A 20,465-nucleotide genomic window follows, 5' to 3' on the forward strand; every position below is an offset into this window, starting at 1 on the left:
TAAACACCATCAACCAAATAATCCAATTTAAAAAATGGGGCACAGAGCTAAACAGAATTTTCAACAGAGGAATATCAAATGGCTGAGAAGCACTTAAAGAAATGCTCAAGGTTTCTAACCATCAGGGAAATGCAACTCAAAATGACTCTGAGATTCCATCTTACACCTATCTGAATGGCTAAAATCAAACACTCAAGTGACAGCACATGCTGGTGAAGATGTAAAGAAAAGGAACACCCCTCCATTGCTGGTGGCAATGCAAACTTGTACAACCACTTTGGAAATCAACCTGGTGCTTTCTCAAAAAATTGGGAATAATTCTACCTCAATACCCAGCCATACCACTCCTGGGCATATACCCAAAAGATGCTCCACCATACAACAAGGACATCTGCTCAACTATGTTCATAACAGCTTTATTTGTAATAGCCAGAATCTGGAAACAACCTAGATGTCCCACAACTGAAGAATGGATAAAGAAACTGTGGTACATTTACACAATGGAATACTACTCAGCTATAAAAACAAAGAAATCTTGAAATTTCCTTGCGGGCAAATGGATGGAACTAGAAATAATCATCCTAAGTTACATAACCCAGACCCAGAAAGACACGCATGGTATATACTCACTCATAAGCAGATATTAGCCACATAATACAGGATAATCACACTACAATAGAGACTGATGCACCAACCAAGGATCATACATGGTGAGGACCTAGACCCTATGCTCAGATATAGTAGATAGGCAGCGCAGTCTCCTTGTGGGTCCCACAAAATAGGAAGTAGGGACTGACTATTTCTGATATGGACTCTGGCCGCCCCCCCCCCCCACTGATCACTTCCCCCCTGGCTGGGCAGCCTTGCCAGGCCACAGGGGAAGAGGATACAGGTAGTAAAGATGGGACTTGACAGTCTGAGGTCAGATGTTAGGAGAGGAGGGCTCCCCTTTCTGAGGGCTCGAAGAGGGATGGAGAAGGGATGAGGTTATCAGGAGGCAATGAGGGATGGAGCTACAATCAGGATGTAAAGTGAACAAATTAAAATTTTAAAAATTAAAAAAAAGAAAAAATGGCTTGTACTGAACCCAGGTTATAAGAGTGGGTGGACATTATCTCTGGATGGGAATATTGCTGGTTATTTCATGACATTTTCTCCTCCTCTCAGTGTCTTGCAAACTTCCTGGCACAAAGATGGAGATGGATGTGTTCATTAAATAAAAGCCATGGAGGAAAGCCTTCTTTCTCAGTTCCAGTGGATTAAAACTTAGAAGAAATCCTACCTCAACATGGTGGCTAACAGAATTCTAAGCATTCTCCTCATGACTATCACTGGGGTACCTTTAGGGATCTGACTGTGGTGCCTTTAGGGATCTGTTGAAATGAAATACATAAAGCAAACATACATTATGCATACACACAGGACGTGGCCAGCTTAGCATAGTGTTAGTACTAAAACATTAATGCAGATTTTTAGGAAGACTGAGCTTGAGAGAAGACATTTACAATTGTCTTCCTCTTCCTTTGCCCTGCCCACCCCCACTTCTCATCTGGTTCTGGGGATTAGCCAGGGCCTCACAGATGCTAGGTAAACCCCCAGCCAGCAAACCCCACCTCCAAGCTTTGCAGCTCTTGTTTGAGGTCAAAGACACTAAGCTTTGCTCTGCTTCTTGACATTAAAAAAGCCAGCTGTCATCTGGCTCAGAAGCTTGAGTCTAAAGTGTGATGAAATGTTTAAGATTATGTTATTAACAATGTGTGTAGGTAGACATGGTACACTCTGTCATCCTACCTCTGTGGGAGGCAGAGGCAGTAGGGTGGTCTGCCTGGGAAATAGAACAAGTTCAAGACCCAGCCTCAGCAACTCAGCAAGACCTTATACTCAAAACAAATAAGAGCTTGGACACGAATGCATGCATGCACACACGCACATAGCTAGATACAGAAAAAAACAGAGCCCCAGGCAAAGACACTAGTGCCATTGCTCTGGCTGCCACTCAGACCTAAGTCACCTTACACGAGTTGGCTAACTTGTGTGTGAGTGTAGCTCCCTCATCTGTAAACAGGGACATCACCCCATAAAACCAGATAAAGCAAAGCAAACCTCTCCAACGCCTGCAGCTCAAGTCCATGGTTCCACATGAATACAGCATAAACCCTACTAGACTAGTCCCACACCTAAACTCCAGAACATTACTGTCTGACTGTAAGAAACACGGAAGATGAAGTACTTTCAATGAGCATCGGAAGTAATTTTAAGGCTCCTGTGGAAAGCTTATTATAACAACGTGAGAGTTGGTAATTAAAGCTTCACACCTATCTTCAGGAACAGCCCCATTTTCCATTCAGTTAAGAACTACTTTTAAAATTTATATTTTTACAATGACCCAATTAATGTAAAAACTGCCTTTTCCATGCTACTTTGTAAGTGGTAACATTAAACCCATGCCAATGGAGCAAAACTTGTCAAAATTCTACTGCCTGTTCTTTTAACTTCTGCTTAGCTAAAGTCCCGTTTCCTTCCTCAGGAGACATCCCACTACCTCCTTACCTCGAGTAAGACCGTGCCTTATACTAAGGACCATCATGGCTGTAGATGCTTCTGGAAATCTCAACTAAAGTGTGAATGCCTCCTAGTTACTTTTTATTTAAAAAAAAAAAAAAAAAAAAAAAAGTTTGTTCTCAGTATTTCTTTCCCTCAAGACGGCCTGACCTACACAAACCCTGAACAACAAAAGGCGACTGCACCCCACAGGCGCCACACTTCTCTTCTGATCATTTCCTTCTGGGCCCGTGTTTCTACAGAGAACAGAGACACTGCTTTCTTCAATAGCTCTTCTTTGAGAGTGAGAACTTGTCCTCCTCACAGCAAGGCAGGAGGCAAACAGTGCTGGGCAAGCTCTGGGCAACTGCCTCACATGTTCTCTTTCACAGAAGGAGACACTGAGAGGGCACGCCATCCCTTAGGTGGCAGGCTGAGCTATGGCGGACAAGAGGAGCACGCAGGCTTTCCCACCTGAGGTGAGAGGTGTTTGAGCCACCCAAAGAGCTTCACACCCTGTAAGCTTTCTGTCCTTAAGAAAGACATAATTTCAGGGATGCCTGGATGCAATTTTATTATGCTTCTACGATTAGGCGGGTTAGTGCTTACAAATATCTTTTTGGCTATGATTAGCTCCTTTCTTATAAGCAAAGACACTGCTCCCCACTGGATGGTCTCAAGGTCACTGCCCTATGAGCCTGCACCATTCAATCACAAGTCTGCTTTTCTATAGAACCTAATGCTGCTGACCAGACACTGCAGACAACGGCTCATTAGCCAGTCACTGATGCTGCGAGTTCTGTGGGGACTGCTGTTCATGGGGCCTGTGTGTTACATGGGAACTGTGTGTTACATAGGAACTGTGTGTTACATGGGAACTGTTACATGAGAGCTGTTTACTGATAAGGGATTTGCTGTTGGCCTTAACAATCAGTAGATCTGTCATTATCTTACACTTCTTCCTCTTTGATCCAGTACCATTAGTCAACCCTGTTCTCTTCCTATCTCATATCTTAGTCATAATTTTAGCCAAAAATAACTTTTGCAACAAAGCAAGATGTATAAAAAAAAAAACCTAAAAGTTTATTACTTGGTATTAAAGCAGTAATTACAAGACACATCACTGGATGATGATTCTGAAGTTCTTCTGGCATTAAAATGTGCTGGAGATTGAAGGGATTCTAGAAAACTTGTGTGCAAGCTTGTCTGGCTCCCATTCAAGTGTAGTAAAAATGGGAAATACACTCTTTAGCACTCTTCCTGGAGTCAGTCTGCCCTGAGCAGACAGAAGGTTACAGTTACGTGATTAAGAAGACGAAATCAACTGATATTTTTAGGAGTGGCAGCTGACTAATCTTTCTAATCCCCGTCCCCCCTCCTATCCTATAACCCGTATATAGGTCAACAAAGCTTCATAAAACATAACTGCAGAAAGAAATGATTACTTCTTTGAACCAGTCTCAATAATCAAGACTGCTTCCAGGAAATTCTGACAGACTCGTTTTAATGACATATTGATAGTTTGAGCTACTGAGCTGGCCTCTGCAAGGACGTGCTTGTGGTGGGGAGATGTGTGGCCTCTGCAAGGGCGTGCTTGCTTGTGGTGGGGAGATGTGTATACAAACAGGGCTTAAACACTCAGCCATCAAACGAAACATTAATTACCTGCTACAATGAGATTCTTGGCATCAAGCACTTTAAAAAGGTAGCAATAAAGCAAGTAACGAAATTTACAGTTTTAATGTCTGGGCGGTGCCTGGTTCTGAGGTAAGGCAGGTGTTCCCAGGTTGGGCTGCCATGTCCACTGCCCTTTTCTAGAACTTTACAGCACTCACACAGAGACTCTGCACCCACTGACAATCTGTCCTGCCAGACCAGATGACCTACATTGTTTTCTGACTCTATGAATTTGCACATCTCATGATCTCAGATAAGTGGAATTAGAAAACAATTGCTCATTGTATCCTTTACTTAGGAGGGTTTTCAAAATGTTTAAGCATTTTGCATTCATTCTCATTCACTTTACTTTGCTAAAATATTTGCGGAATTTTGTACAGTAGGGGGACCTAAGTTTCTTGTTTTCTGGATAGTCTCACTTGAACAAAAGGTAAGAAACCTACTCTGTAATAAAATACTCCACAATTTTCTGTAGCTTTGGCTGTCCTGGAAGTCTTAGGTAGACCAGGCTGGCCTTGAAATCGTGTTATACACCTGCCTCTGCCTTCCAAATGCTTGGATTAAAGGTGTATGCCACCACTCTTGGCCCATGCTTTGATTATTTGTTTTTTTAAGGAATAATGGCTGATGAAAGAGAGAAAAGAATCCAAAAACATAAAGTCTTCTTAGAATTATTAAAAAATGTGAAGATAACAAATGCGAAGAAGACACCAAATGGTATTTAAAAGGCATAAAAATGTAAAGAAAAAGCCCATCTCCTCGCATGAGTGCAACATAAACAGTGCTGCAGCGGGGAATGGAATTACAAACACCCATGACCCCTACTGCAGGACACTGTGGTACACACTGACAATCCCAGAACCAGGGCAGCAGGACCTGCCTATAAGGCTGGGGCGGGGAGTGACTCAGTAAGTAAGGTGCTCACTGTACAACCAGGAGACCTGAGTTCAGAGCCTGGCGCCCAGGCAGAGCCAGAGGACACAAAGCTGGGAGCTCCAGGTTCAGTGAGAGAGCTTGTTCAAAAAGCAAGTTGGAGGGAAGCAAAGGACAGAAACAGGTGTCTATCTGACCTTTGATCCCAGGCCCACACACACTTAAATATAGAAAGAAGCAGGTTGGCTTGCTTCAGCATGCAGGAAGCTGAGGCAGGATTGGACATACAGGGCCAGTCTGTGCTAGAGCATCAGAACGTTATTTGGGATGGGGATGGGGAGAGGAGGCAATGGAGTCAGAGACAGACAGACCATACACACACACACACACACACATACACACACACACACACACACACACACACACACACACACACACACAGGCTAGGGTATGACAGCAATGGAGGCTCACAGAGACTGGGGTATGAGAGCAATGGGGGGGAGTTACAGAGGCTGGGATGTAAGAGCAATGGGGGGAGGTCACAGAGGCTGGGGTGTGAGAGCAATGGGAGGTCACACAGGCTGGGGTATGACAGCAATGGGGGGTTCACACAGGCTGGGGTGTGACAGCAATATAGGGTCACAGAGGCTGGGGTATGACAGCAGTGGGGAGGTCACAGAGGCTGGGATGTGGACAGATAGAGGCTGGTGTGTGGAAGGGTGGGGAAATAATAAAGAGCACAAGATCTTAAACAAGAAATTGGACTTCATTTGGCATTTCAGTGCACAGTATCAAGTGTAGACTGCTGTGCATTTCAAAACTAAAGGAGTAAAAGTGAAGTATTCCTACCACAACCAACATCACATTCTTGAACTTATGGCCTGTCAATTATTATCACATACTGTACCATTATTGCATACTGTACTCATAAGTCAGGATATTATTTTGTGCCCAATAGCTCAGTATACTTACAAGGTGTCAGCTAACAACCACAACAAGTGTGGTGGGCGTGGTAACACATGCCTACATGTGCATTTGGGAGCCTGAGGCAGGAAGATTGTGAGTTTTAGCCCAGCTTGGGCTACATGGTGAGACCTGGGAATAAATGAATAAATAACAGTGTATTTCAAACAAATAATAATAATAATAATAATAATAATAATAATAGTAATAATAGTAATAATAATAATGTTCCCTTATAGTGGTAGCGGTCAAACCCAGGGCTTTGTACATGTAAGACAAATACTCCATACAAAGCCAAACACACATATAGTGCCTCATGACTGATCAAGTATGCTTTTTGATCTTTACCAAAGGAGTTAAAAACATATGTCTACATAAAAACCCACACATGGATGTTTACAACTTTATTCACCGTTGTCAAATCTCCCGAGCAATTCAGGCGTCTCTTCATGTGAAAACAGTAAGTGATTATATACCGTGGTAATCCAGACAATGGACTATCACCAACAGGAAAAGAAAGGAGTTATCGAGCCCCAGAAGACCTAGAGAAGACTTCCATGCATGTTACTAAGAGAAGGAAGCCTACAGAGCCCGAGGGCTGCACACTATTTGCTACAAGATACTCCAAGAAAAGGCAAAGCTACAGACGCAGAGTGAAATGGCCCATGAGCACCAGCAGATGGGGAGAGTGAAGAATGAATAACCAAAGCACAGAGGACTTTCGGGATGACGACTGTCCAAACCAAGATGAGCCTTCCTGTACAGCTCTGGGTGATGGAGATACAGCAGTGCAGCTTCATTCCTTGGACCACTCTGTGAGGGGAGGCCAACACGATGGCAGGCTCTGAGCGCACAAGGCGGGACCCTCAGGAAAACCTCCACCATTGCCTCTTAATTTGATATGAACCTAAAGCTGCTCTCAACTAGGTAAAATCTTTAAAAAAAGGAAACCAGAGCTTAAGGGTTCCCTCTACCACAACCACTTGGACAGTACGTTGGGGAGCTACAAACCACATCAAACCTTCAGGAGACTTTGACCCAAGTAGAGGCATTAAATTCACGCTTTCCACCAAAAAATAGGTCTCATGCTCACTACACAGCTAAGCACACCGGAGGCCTTCCCAAAGCAAGGCTGCCAAAGAAAGAAGATTTTGCTCCTTTAGTTAAATGCCACCTGTCACATGGTCTTTAGTGTGGGTATTTGTAACTGAGAAGACATATGCTCCCTTAGGAGTCTTCTTTCTGCCTCTTCACAGCTTGTGTCCAACCAATGTTTGCAGCATTAGACTAAACTGGATGAATGAATTGGCTCTCTGCTCAAAGCGAACATCTGAAATAATATAAACACCGAGCACCCATTACCTTTTAATTCTATTTCAGGACAAACACACCCGCGCCATCCTGAATTCGGCTCCTCCTAACACTAGGTGCCTTGGAGGGAGTGCGTGGGCAGCACACCATCATATTATTTACCAGGGGCCACTTAACGTAAACGCCTCTGTCCACAAGCATTTGTTGGCACAAACAGAAACAATGATGAGAGGAGAGGACAACTGTTTTGCTTTTCTCACATGACTTCCTACAGTGCAAGAGGGCTGCATACTATTTGCACACTTAATAACTCATTGCTTTTCTCAAACTTAAGCTTGCACTCATAGAAACACACACATCCCAACAGAGATGTTGGTCAAAACCCTACTTAAAAACTAGATCTGTAATGACTCAGGGCAGCACTCATGTGACTTACGATATTCAAGAAGAACGATCCCCAGCCATCCGTCTGACGGCAGCTTTCCCTCCATCTACTTCCTATGGCACACTCACGAGCCACAGCAGACATGGCACTGACAATTATGGAAAATACAAATTGAAGCCCAAGATTCCAGATGTCCAATATAACGCAAAACCAAGCAGCTTAAAATGTGGAGCCAAACCCTATGCGACCATCTCACTGTTTAGCTACAGTGTATTTCTCAATGAATACAAAAAGGATTTTTGAGTAACAATGATGCAATTTGAATAACCATTTTCTTTTACTGGAAGAATTTCAATACATATTAACTAAAGATAATAAAGCATGTGGTAATTTTCTAACTTGAGGCTGTTCTGACATGAACTTTTAAAATGCCGATGTTTAGGTATGCCCTCGGAGATTCCAGTTAGAGATCATAAGGACTGGGCTTAGACAGTAGCATTTTAAACAAGCAGCTACTTAAGAACCACAGTAGAGGAACCCTCCCGTATGAGAACAGAAGGGAGACCAGATCAGACTCGATGCCACACCTGAGCCTTGACTTTAGATTCTGAGGTTTGGGCGACCAAGCCAAAAGGGACAAAGGAGGAAGCAGCCATTGGATTATAATGGGAGGCCTGGCAGAGGGAGGACCAGGCCTTCTCTGAATCTTTTTGTAAGTAAACACAATGTGTACCTGGGGGAGGGGAATAAACTTCCCTAGCATCCAAAACAGCGACGATCTCCCATATGGTACATCTTACAAAGGACATTAAATAACACAAACGAACACATTCCTACACGCAATCTGTAGTACACAGAAATGGAACCAAATGGGCATTTCTTATTCACATTTAACAGACTAGAGGGGGAACGTTTCACTTATGTGGGGTACAGGATGTGTAAGTAAGGGTCACTTAGGAGCTACTTTTGCTCAAAAACATTAATTCCTCACTGGGACCCACAATGTAGCAGAACAGGATGAAAGCCTGCCACCTCTGCCTTCATCCTGTATCTAAGCAACAGAAGCCCACCACCAAGTAACAGGAGCCTCCAGGAAAGCCACCATGGGATGACCTATGCTACAGAGGCCGAAGCTTACAGCAAGTGCAACCATCGGCTGTGAACCAGACAGGAACAACTTCCTCGAGCCACCAGAACTGAGAAAACGATCAAGCAGACCACACTTAGATCAAGACCTCTTTATCACATGAACCCCCGACCCCCCGGCTCCAACCCTCCTCTACTGAAACCTAAAGCTCAAGTCAGTCCCTGGAGATGGGCTTGTGGGGTCACTGGGCCCCTCTATCTGCTTCGCTCCCTCCTCTGCCTTTTGCTGTTGCTCTGGGGTGGGTGGGTGGGGGGGCTGAGCCAAGGCCACTGGGGCTTCAGGAGGCAGAGCTCCTGTGCTCAACTAACACAAGTGCCAATCTTGTTTACATTTGTGTGACATTGAAACCCTGCTAAACAACTGCCAAGGAATGTGTGGCCCATGCCTACAACACAGCATAGTGACTGGGGCAGAGGGGACTTGAAACGTATATATCCACACAGATGGATTTACAAATAGAGTGAGTGGAGAAAGCCACTCGTAGAAGATTAGTATGGTACAATACGCATGCAATTTAAAACTATGCCAAATGCCATTATAGATTGTTCCAAAGAACATCCACAGGGTAAAAATACAGAGAAAGGCATGGGATGAAGAGACCAAGGACACACAGCTGTGGAGAGGAGGATGCTTTTGTTTCACTTTGCATCCCATGATTCTATTAGGTATCTATCTGCCTTAGTGCATCTGTTATTTTTATAATCGAACAACTGAGCCGAACACGCCCCTGCTCTTTATTATTAGCCAGTCTCAGGTATCAGACTGGACACCCATCGATTCTGCCACTGCTTCCCATGTCTGTGTCCTGTGTCCTATGCCCATGTTCCTCCTGTACCCTGGGGACAGAGCTAAAGAGCTGAATGGATATAGGTATGGTGTTTTGGCCAGGAGACATCATAGCCTGTTTTAAACCTGTACCGGGTGTCTGGTTGTCCCTCTTCTGGTGAGGCGAGCCGTTTCTGACTATGACCCAGATCTCTAAGCACCTTAGAGGCCCTGCTCTAATCCATCGCATCCTAACTGCTAATAAGTTACAATGTTTTTATAAGAAATACCTGCTCTTGAGTCAGGAGACCTACTTCGATCTTCCCATTCAGATTTTTTTCCTTCTCCCAAGTACCTCATGATTATCTTTGGTTTAGGCATCACTAGGAGTCATTCCAACACCACCCCACAACGGCAACCAAGACATTCTGCCTTGGTTTGTTAGGATCACAGACAGCTGGACATAAGCTCTCTTCCGGAGAGCCACTAAAACATGCATAAACCTACACTCACAAACAAAATGCAGAACAAACAAGTCCCCAGTAGGCCTCTGTCTTCCTCTTCCTGGCCCCTTATTTCAGTCTCCCTCCTCATGGAACCTGGACCTGACACTTCTGCTAACATTGCCAGTGACACTGCTTTACTAAGAACAAAAGTGACTTTCAGGCTTCGTCTTGCTGGGCCTTTCAGCACTGCTGACCATTTCTTGCCCATAAGAATCCACATAGGAAAAAAACAGGCATAATGGTGCAAGCTTGTAGCCCAGCACTTGGGGAGTTGGCCAGTCGGCATCTTGGGGTTCACTGGTCAGTCAGCTTAGCTTAGCAAACCCCAGGTCCCACTGAAAGACCCCGATTAAGAGAGAAACGAGATAAAGAGCTCCTGATTCCTAACAAACACCCAAATGGCTTCAATGTGCGTGTGCACACAGGCACATCCTCCCTTCTGCCCCCTTTCTCTCCTCTCTCACCTCCAATCTGTAGTATTCTGCTTCAGCAGCAGCAAAGAAATTAAAATATACCCTCCCCCATCTGCTTTCAATAGGTACCAGGATTCTCCACCCGGATGCATACCACCGCTCTCTCTCTCAATTAATCATCTTACCTCAGCCCCGGCACCCACCTCTCGCCACAGCCTGACTTACTTGTGGCGCCCCTGGAGGGACTCCCTTCACTTCCTTTCCTCACTGTCTACTCATGCAGATGCCTGCATGTCTCCTTCCTTCCTCCTTTGACTAGTGAGCTAGTGAACTTCAGCGAAGCCTTCAAAAGTTAAAAGAAAACTTCTTTCAAGGTGCAGATTTTAAGGCATTTCAGTATCTGCCCAAGTTGATAATATTGGTGATAAGATAAGTTCTGGCATGATTCAAGAAGCAAAGTCTCACCATGAAGCTGGACAATAAGAGACATGCCACAGAGAGAGCTTGGTTATTAAGTAGTGTCACGTTTACATATACTATATTTACTTAAACATGTAACACAAGAAATATGGACCATTCAAGAACTGATAAACTGGGAGCTATGAGATGGATAAACTATAAATTCTTATTAGTAAAGCCAGAATATTCCACTAATATTGCTAAGAAAGTGTGAGATTATGTTTAGATATTGCAGTTAGTAAGCCCTGGCCAGTTACATGCAGAAAAAAAAAATGTGAATTAAGCAATCTTGCTCGGTCCTTGCACCTCAGCAATGGAGAGGGGGCAAGTTTCATCTCCCCATGCTGAAAGGTACAGCAGAATGTCTTTTCTCCCTTTAAATATTGATTTCCATTTCTTCACAGCCTTTCGGCTAAGCCTGAGTATAGATATTGATTTCCTCCCTGAGGTTTTATTTAAAGGACTCATAGAAAGACTTGCTGCGGGAAAAGGACACCTAGGTCTCTTCCACATTAACGTGTGTGATAACAAATGATTTCTGCTCCTGAACAGTGAGAGTTTTCAGTGTAAGCCCACTCATCCAACCACGGACATAGAAAGAGAGTTTGTGGAGTGAGGTGGCCTTGGCTTATCTTGAGGGATACATTCAAAGAGAAGGAACACTTCTACCTTGTGAAGACGCCATCCACGATCCCAATGGTCGCCTCCTCTGCAGGGACGTAGGAGCCGATCTGAGCCAGGATCGTGAGCAGTGCGACCTGCTTTATGTAGGAGCTCTTCCCACCCATGTTTGGTCCAGTGATTATCATCACTCTCTCCGAGTCCTGCTGGGAACAGCAACAACAAAATGGATTTTCACAAAGTGCACCAGAAGAGCATTAGAACGATTGGCTTTTATGTGGGGTGTGCATCTTGATATAGAGTCTAATTATATAACCCAGGCTGGCCCTTAGCTCACTATGTAGACCAGGTTGGTCTCATAACTTAATCCTGTCTCCACCTGCCAAGAACTGAAATTACAGGTGTCCACTACCATGTTTGGCTTGGAAAGGTTTTTCTGTTGATCTTGTGGTATCTACAATTCATCCCACAAATGGGACTTCATTAGGCAAAGCACTGCTTTGTGGAGTATTTACATATCACTCAATTAATTCATTTTCCACTCCTATAACAAAATGGCTAGGGTTAGGTAATTTGTTAAAGAAAAAGGTTCACTAAGGTCAAAGTTCTAGATATTCAAGAGTATGCTGTTGACTTTTTCTCAGGCCTGCTAACGGTTTCACAGTGGATGGCATCAAAATGTGGGAATACATACAAGAGGGATTCATTTTGCAGACAGGAACTAAGAGGCTGGAGAGGAGCCAGTCTTGCTCCTTTTATAAAGGCCCATTATTATGAGAAATAACTCATCCCAGAAGACCAGCACTAATCCATTCTGAGAGCAGCAACCCAATGACTTAATTATCTTCTACTTGGTTACATTTCACTTGGGGTGGGGGGGAGAATGACAAAAGAAACACAGATGTCAACAAGAATATGAAGAGGTGCCCGATTTTAATAAGGGAAAGACACCATCAAGAGACACCAGCATGATAATTACATAAAAGAAAGAAAGAAAGAAAGAAAGAGAGAGAGAGAGAGAGAGAGAGAGAGAAGAAAGCCTGTCATGGTTGTTAATGTCAAGTTTTGGTGAGAGGGGCTGGAATTTTTATTCTGCTGTGGGAGAAAAACACAGCACAACATTTTGAAAAACTTTAGTAATAGTTGCTAAAGTTGAAGCAGACAAAGCCAAACAATTCTGCTCCCATGTACACACTAAATGGAAACGAGTGCACTATACACCGAAAGACACAGAAAAGACTGTTCATAGCGCTGCCTTGCCTTGCTGACCGTTCCGAGCTGGAGCATCTCACGTGTTTACCCATCCTGGCACACATAAACGGAGGAAGCATGGAGTAAGAATGTGCACAGCTGCAGGAGCAGGCCGACCATGCAGCAGTAACCTGGGGGCCATGGGCGGGAAACACAGACATAGCTGTCCTTAAACAATGGCGGGGAAATGGCTAGGTGGATGAAAACAAGTGTGGCCCCAAATCTCAGGAAACGTAATCTAGGTGGATGAAGGAATGAACTGTAAGAAGCAAATCCCACCACTTCTAGAAGAAAGTGTAGGAGGTAAGGTAGAAAATGAGTTACTTAGTGGAAACAAAACAATTCTGCCCAGGCCAAACATAACTGTATGCGATGTGCACCAAAACATAAGTAAAAGACTGCTCGCAACGACTGCAAACTGCCAACTGCTCAAATGTTTATCAGCAGATAAACTATGATATAGCTGCACAGAGACAGGAATGACAAGGAGGAACACAAAGATATAAATCATCCAAAGGAAGCTGCTAAATCACCAAACAAAACATGACAAAGCAGCCATGTTATATAACTCCGACCTCGTATCAACACTGAAGTAGTGGGGACAGGCAAAGGATATAAATAGCCTATTTGTAGCAAAAGAAACACACAAGATCTGAAAACATATCAGCAGAAAGTGTAACCAGAAGTCTAGTACCGGAGATCTGCAAGGTATTCCTAACATTTATCTAAAAGAATAGCCGGTAAATATCCAAGGAAAATGGAATATGTACATTGCAGAGACAGTTGTACTCCTGTGTTCATTGCAGCAAGATTTACAGCATCCAAGAACTGGAAACAAAGTAGGCATGGTGGCACACACCTTTAATCACAGCACTCTGGGAGTTTCAGGCCAGCCTGGTCTACAAAGTGAGTCCAAGACAGCCAAGGCTACACAGAGAAACCCTGTCTCGAAAAACCAAAAAGAAAAAAGAAAAAAGGGGGGTGTGGGGGTGGGGAACAGCTCATCAACATCAGAGGGCCTATCAACAGGCAAAAAGACAAAGAAAAGATGATACCCACATACAATGGAATATTATTCAGCCATAAAACAGGTGATAAATTCTGTTATTTGTGGTCATAAAAATAAAACTAAAGACCATGGTGCTAAGTTCAATAAGCCGGGCACATGACCAAATTCACATGTAGAATATAAACCTCCTGTTCTCATTTGGGAGGGACTGGAACCAGAAGGTGAGGATGCAGAGAGATGATGGGGGGGGGGGGGCAGCTACCAGTGGACAAGCAGCTTTGGTGCTGTTGCACAGCAGGGTGACTACAGGAACTGGTGATGTCCTATGTGTTTCAAGAAGCTGGGAAGACTCAGAATGCACTCACCGTGTGAACTGTCTGTCGTTCGGAACTCTAACATCTATTTCCAGTATGTAATTGTGTGAACCAGAGAAGCCCAGGATCGGGGTTCTAGCATTGCTGGGATCTAGTGAGGGTCTCTGTGTATGTGGCACACATCCAACTTCTGGCTGGGTGTTCCCATGGCTAACAGGATAACTGAGTCTTCTCAGGCTTTCTTAAGGACACTAATCCCACCCAGGGGGATTCCACTCTTAAGATCCAATCAACCCCAGTGATTAGAGACACCTCTTAACACCATCACCTTGGTGCTTAGGCTTTATGCTTTGGAGGGGACAGAGCCATACTGGCCATGCAGCAGATCTTCCCCAAAGCCTGGGCTAATCGTGGAAGCCCCTTTGGCCCACTGCTGCTTGTGCAGCTGACGGTCCCTTTTCAGAACTTAGCCCAGACACAGTGTAGTTGCAGCAGGCATTCCTGGTCTCTTCAGCCTGACTTTCTTAGCTGATCTACACTTCTATCAAGCTCCTTTGGTGTCAGAAGGCTTGATTTTTGCTCTTCAGTGACCAGCTAGGAGGCTGGCTCCAGGCTCGGTCCTGCCTTAAGGCCTTTCCACAGGTCTGAGCTGCACATACCTCCCTTCACCAGGCTGTGTGCTGAGCCCGCCACCTGCCATTCTCTATCGCCCTTGGCCATCCCACTTTCTTTGTCTCCTCTCTGAGGTCACCTTATCTTGCTTGCTTGTTATTACACATCTCCCTGCTAGAAAGTTCCCATGATGAGTTTGATAGTCAAATGTGTTACAAAGTAGTTATCTACCACATTTCCATTTTAAAAGCAATGTCTGCGTTGCCTATAGAAATTGGGAAGATATGAGTCCTTTTCTCCCATCCCAAGATGGCATCATACGGAAGATAATGAGCAAGGACCACCCCCCCATTCAATGTACTCATTTATCTTCTGGTGGGACTGGTGCCTGAGAGACCACACATGCATCGAAGGCTTCCCGATACATCCATACCAGACATTAAATCTGCTCAGAAAAGCAGTCAGGGTGAGTACGCATTCCCTGAGAGAACAGCCAAAGGCCACTGTTGGCATGAGTAAACAGCCTATCAGGATAGAACAAAGCCAAAACTTGGCTAGAACTCCCTCCGCTCCCATCGGGGCCTGGTGAAGTGAACAGGAGTGTGTGCAACTGGACCCAGGATAAGGTCGCACACTGAGAAAGCCTGAAGAAACTACAGAATGGATTAAAGAATGAATTGAGGCAAACAAAAGCTGCAAGTACCATAGCAGGAGGCTCATCAGAGTGCTACCTGATGAGCCAGTGGGAGGTGGTAGAGGCCCTACTGGAAACCAAGGCAGAGGTACAAAACTGCACTCAGAGTTTCACCCACACATGCACAGAAAGGGGGAAGCTGTGGGGTTCCTCCACAGAATGGGCACCTCCCTCAAGAATCTGCCATCTGCAGGAAGGCATCTATCTGAACGGAGTTCAAAATTCAAGAGTCAAACTGTTGACTAGAACCTGAAATGCTCAAGTACCCACAAACTTAAACACTATCTGCTCTGGGAAAGACAGAAAAATAAACAGCATAACGAAGTCATACAGGGCTGGGAAAAGCTTAGTTAACTAAGTGCTATGCAAGCTCCAGGACCTGAGTCTGGATCCCTACTAACTAACTAAAGCCAGGCAAAGTGGAGCATGCCTGTAATGCCAGAGACAGGAGATGCCCTGGGTCTTGCTGGCCAGGTAGCCAGGTTGAAACAGCAAGTTCCAGGTTCAGTGAGAGAGCCTGGCTAACAAAATAAGGTAGAGAGTGACAGAGAGACACCCAATGTCAACACTCTGCCTTCCACACCCACACACACACGCGCGCGCATGAGAGTTCATGGGCTTCATCTCCTTTAGTTCTTACAACAGTTTCATGGAGGGAAAGTTTTATTATAGCCCATCCTAAGCTCACACTTGCAGTCCTCCTGCCTCTATCCCTTGATCCAGTGTGACAGGTGTGCAGCACGGTCCCTAAGCTCCCATGTAACAAGTGAAGAAGTGCAAAGGCTTGGAAAGCTAGGGAGCGTGCTCAGTAGTGCAGAGCTACCAGCAGCCAGACTGATGTCTGACAAAGGACTGCTGCGCAATGACAAGGAGGCACAGACTGTCAATCAGGGAGAGGCTTCAGCTTGGTGTCCTTGACTCTGCCGCTGGATATATTAGGATGACTGTAAGCCCAAAGTCAACAACAGAGAAGAATCCGAAACTGTCACATGTTCATTTCGAAGGCCCAAGTAAGAGTTAATTCTTCACAAACCATGGTCTCTTTCTTGACAGGCCCAGATACTAAAATCTATCTTTAAAAAACGCGATAGAATTATTTTTATAGTAGCTGCAGGCCACCAGGAAAAATGTCAGTTTTAAAGTGCTTTATTTCCTGAAAAATGTCAATCAATGGCGAGTTATAGACAAAAACTGTCTCTACGTAAGCTCTCGGTCAAATCTCTGCACTCTTAAGCCAAGGTGAATGAGAAACAGGGAGGGGGCAGTGAAGCTCGCAACTGAGATACCAGGGTAGTGGTCTAAACATGTTTGATCCTGGGTCCTACCCGGCTCCCATTCAGTAGGTAGTAGAAGCAAGGATGGTACCCAGCTTTTCACCTACAGATGAGAATATATATGGTGGCCTGTCCCAGGCAACAGTAACATAATGTTAGAACAGAATTTGAAACTTTATCTGCTATCACCACACAGTGCCCTCTATGCCTGCATAACAAAATGTGATACATGGGAGGAATCATAAGACAGAAAGACATACTACCATGGACAGATTGTTTCTGGCTCGTGTCATGATAAAGGCTCTATACGAAGTAAATACTTGTTTGGGGTCTTGAGGAATGAGCAAGAGTTCATTTGATGGGCATGGGATAGAGAGAGGAAGAGAACGGACACTCTGGAAGACACCTGCACACATGCTTTGACGATGAGAAAACCAGCATCAGCTGGAGAGATGGCTGGGCGGCTAAGAGGTTTGTGTTCTTCCAGAGGACCTGAGTTCGTGTCCCAGCACCGACATCAGGTGGTACATGACCACCCAGAACCCTGCTCCGGGGGATCCAGTGTCCTCTTTGGCCCCTGAAGAGTACCCGTACACACAACATGCACTCATGTGGAAACACACACATACACATGAAAACAAATAAACCTTTTTAAGTTGGTATCTAACAAATGTCTTCTCCTGTTTCAGGAGCAGGAGAGAAGAATAACACAGGATAAAAGTCACAGAAAGCAGGGTTAAGTACCATGCTCGCTTCCCCTGGGGCTGCAGAGATGGCCCAGTGGTCAAGTGGCCATACAGCTCTTCTGGAGGATCTGAGCTCAGTTCCCAGCACCCATTTCAGGCACCCCACAAGCACCTGTAACTCCAGCTCTAGGAGATCTGATTACCTCTTTTGGCTCCCCAAAAGCCCCTACACGCATGTGTAAATACTCATACATAGGCTGTCGTACACACATAATTAAAAACACATCTTTAAAACATCCTTCTTCATTTTCATACTTGGGTCCACTTATCTAATCACCATGCTGCATGAAAAACACATCGATCGTGGTACTATTTGTACAACCCACCCAGGAAATAAAGTTAAGCTCAGACATTTTAGGTTAGGCATCATCAGTCCACTTGGTAACTAGAGATGCAGTCAACAGCTACAGACTATTCCTACAATTAGTGTTCTATTTAGTTGCTATACGGCCAAAGCAAGCATTGCTGGGCATCTGAAAGGACTTGTAGTGGGAGGAAGAGGAAACTGGGAAGTAGGCCCTCACCCTTACCAGCTTCAAACACCCATATATACAAAGCAGTGCCTGTCTACTACACACCTTACACAGTATGGGGGACTAAAGAGCCTAAGGCCACTTATTAGCCTGGAGCCCAGTACTTTCCTCTTAGGCACCTGGGTAGTGGATGTCCCACAACCTAGAGATCCACACAGTTCAGGGGCTTCCTGCACACTAGACTCATCCGCACCCCCCCCCCCACCTATCCAACTGTATTCCTAAAGCAACACAGTTGAATTTATATTACTTATCTCAAAAGCCCACCTACCAGATAGCCATTTGGCTTAATGAGCAGAGAGCCACAGGACAGTTAAAGCTGCCATGTCATATTATGGACTACCCTAAGCACTGTGTCCTTACGTTTCACAGGGCCACAAGGATATAAGGTATTGACCTCTGAACCCTCATGAGACAGTCAACACCCTCTATGCCACAGCAATCTCTCCCCTCTCTTTATGGCAGTGTGCTGTTAAAGTGGCACTTCCTATGTGTTCCAGGCAGGGAGCATGGCTGGGAAGGCACCACATGCCCTACACTATGGCCATGTTTCCAGAAAAGTGTCTAAGACTCATCTTGGGCAGGCTCTACATTGCTTTCCCATTCTGGGAATTAGTTTCTCACAAGTATAAAGAGGTGTTACACTGTAGTAGCTCATTTTCTTCTATTTCTTCAGTGCAATATTCTGTAAACTGAGAAATGTCATCCTGAGAAAGTAACATTTTACGGAATTAAAAGAGGCAAAACTTTAAAGAGAGATTTGAGGACTGCTGAAAGTGTCTCAGTTAACCCTCAGTAACAAACTTGAGTAGGAGATCCAGCTCTGTGTCAGTGGCATGCTATGGACACTGCCATGACATCAATAGAGCCAGCTGTGTGTCAGCGACATACTATGGACACTGCTATGACATCAATAGAGCCAGCTGTGTGTCAGCGACATACTATGGACACTGCCATGACATCAATAGAGCCAGCTGTGTGTCAGCGACATACTATGGACAGTGGTTTAACATCAATAGAGCCAGCTGTGTGTCAACAGCATGTGAGGGACACTGGCATGACATCAATAGAGCCAGATGTGTGTCAACAGCATGTGAAGGACACTGGCAGGACATCAATAGAGCCAGCTGTGTGTTAGTGGCACTATGGACACTGGCATGACATCAATAGAGCCAGCTGTGTGTCAATAGCATGTTATAGACACTGCCATGACATCAATATAGGAATGTATACTCCCTATCCTTGTCAAAGCAAAACCCTTTGGGAAGTGTACGTGTGCACATGCACGCGCACGCACACCCACCCACAACCATGGCGGGGGCTGGAGAGATGGCTTAGTGATTAAGAGCATTGGTTGTTCTTTCAGAGGACCCAGGTTCAATTCCCAGCAACTACGTGGCAGCTCACAGCTGTCTGTAACTCAAGTTCCAGTGGCCCCAACTCCCTCACACAGACATTCATGTATACCAAACACCAAATGTACATAAAAATAAATAAACAGTATTAAAAAAAAAAAAAGAACAGCGTAGCTTAGTAGGATAGGTGTGGAGTGTGGGATCAATCATCAGAGCGTTGGTGAAGGAAGGCTTCACACCAGGAGGCATCTAAGAGGGAGAAGAGGCAGAGGCTGGAATGGAGAAGTGGGCTGTGGGTGTGAGAGAGGCAGGAGGGGTGAGATGGGGAAGGATGCCATTCTAAGCAGAGGGAATGCCATCTGCAAGGCCAAAGGTCCAGTTCAGTGAGGACTCTAAGAGGGCCAAAGAGCTGGAACGCACAGATGAATTCACACAGGAGTGCAGTTTGCAAGGTCAGAAGAGGCTTCGGGAAAGTGAGTGGAGGTGCACAAGTCGGAGGAGGTAGAAATTAAAGGGCAAAGCAGGGACAGAAAATGTTCCTAAAACTGGGAGACGGAGAGTGATCAGTTACTTTGCTTACAAGAACTATAATGACTTCATATAATTCAGAACCCAGGAAAGCTGGAGTAACTTAGATGTAAGAAAATTTAATTTTCAAAACTGTGTAATTATTGGAAGTAGCAATGCTACCTAAGTTTGAGGACATGTCTGTCAGGGTATAGTGTATAAATTAATAGGCAGAGTACATTTTGGGTTGAGTTTTACATAGTAAGTTCTTTCTCTAACTATTCCTGTATATAAATATATACCCTGAAAAACAGAATGGGCTTCACCATAGCAACAGTATGTGTCAACTCCCACTCAAGTTAGGAGAAGCATATGTAAAAGAAATGAATATTCTGGAACATTCTAAGTTGCCTACTAGAAAAAAAATACTCCATTTATTTTGTAAAGATTTAAATACATGAGTTAATGATTTGTTTATATGTCCTTCTAATTAGAAGGCACTTCAATTC

General features: G+C 44.6%; 1 protein-coding gene across 2 annotated transcripts in view; it reads right to left on the reverse strand.

The window, feature by feature from the left end:
* Positions 1–20,465, reverse strand: part of Msh3 (mutS homolog 3) — a 121,813-nt gene that overhangs the window by 15,468 nt on the left and 85,880 nt on the right. The window contains exon 20 of one of the 2 annotated variants that reach the window (XM_051172245.1): positions 11,710–11,864. In XM_051172245.1, coding sequence (XP_051028202.1) covers positions 11,710–11,864 — 155 coding nt within the window. Of the gene's footprint in view, positions 1–11,709; positions 11,868–20,465 lie in introns of both variants that reach the window. The other variant, XM_051172244.1, reaches the window with a different exon arrangement.

This window comes from Acomys russatus, chromosome 30, assembly GCF_903995435.1.
Source record: "Acomys russatus chromosome 30, mAcoRus1.1, whole genome shotgun sequence".
In the NCBI taxonomy this organism is placed as follows: domain Eukaryota; kingdom Metazoa; phylum Chordata; class Mammalia; order Rodentia; family Muridae; genus Acomys; species Acomys russatus.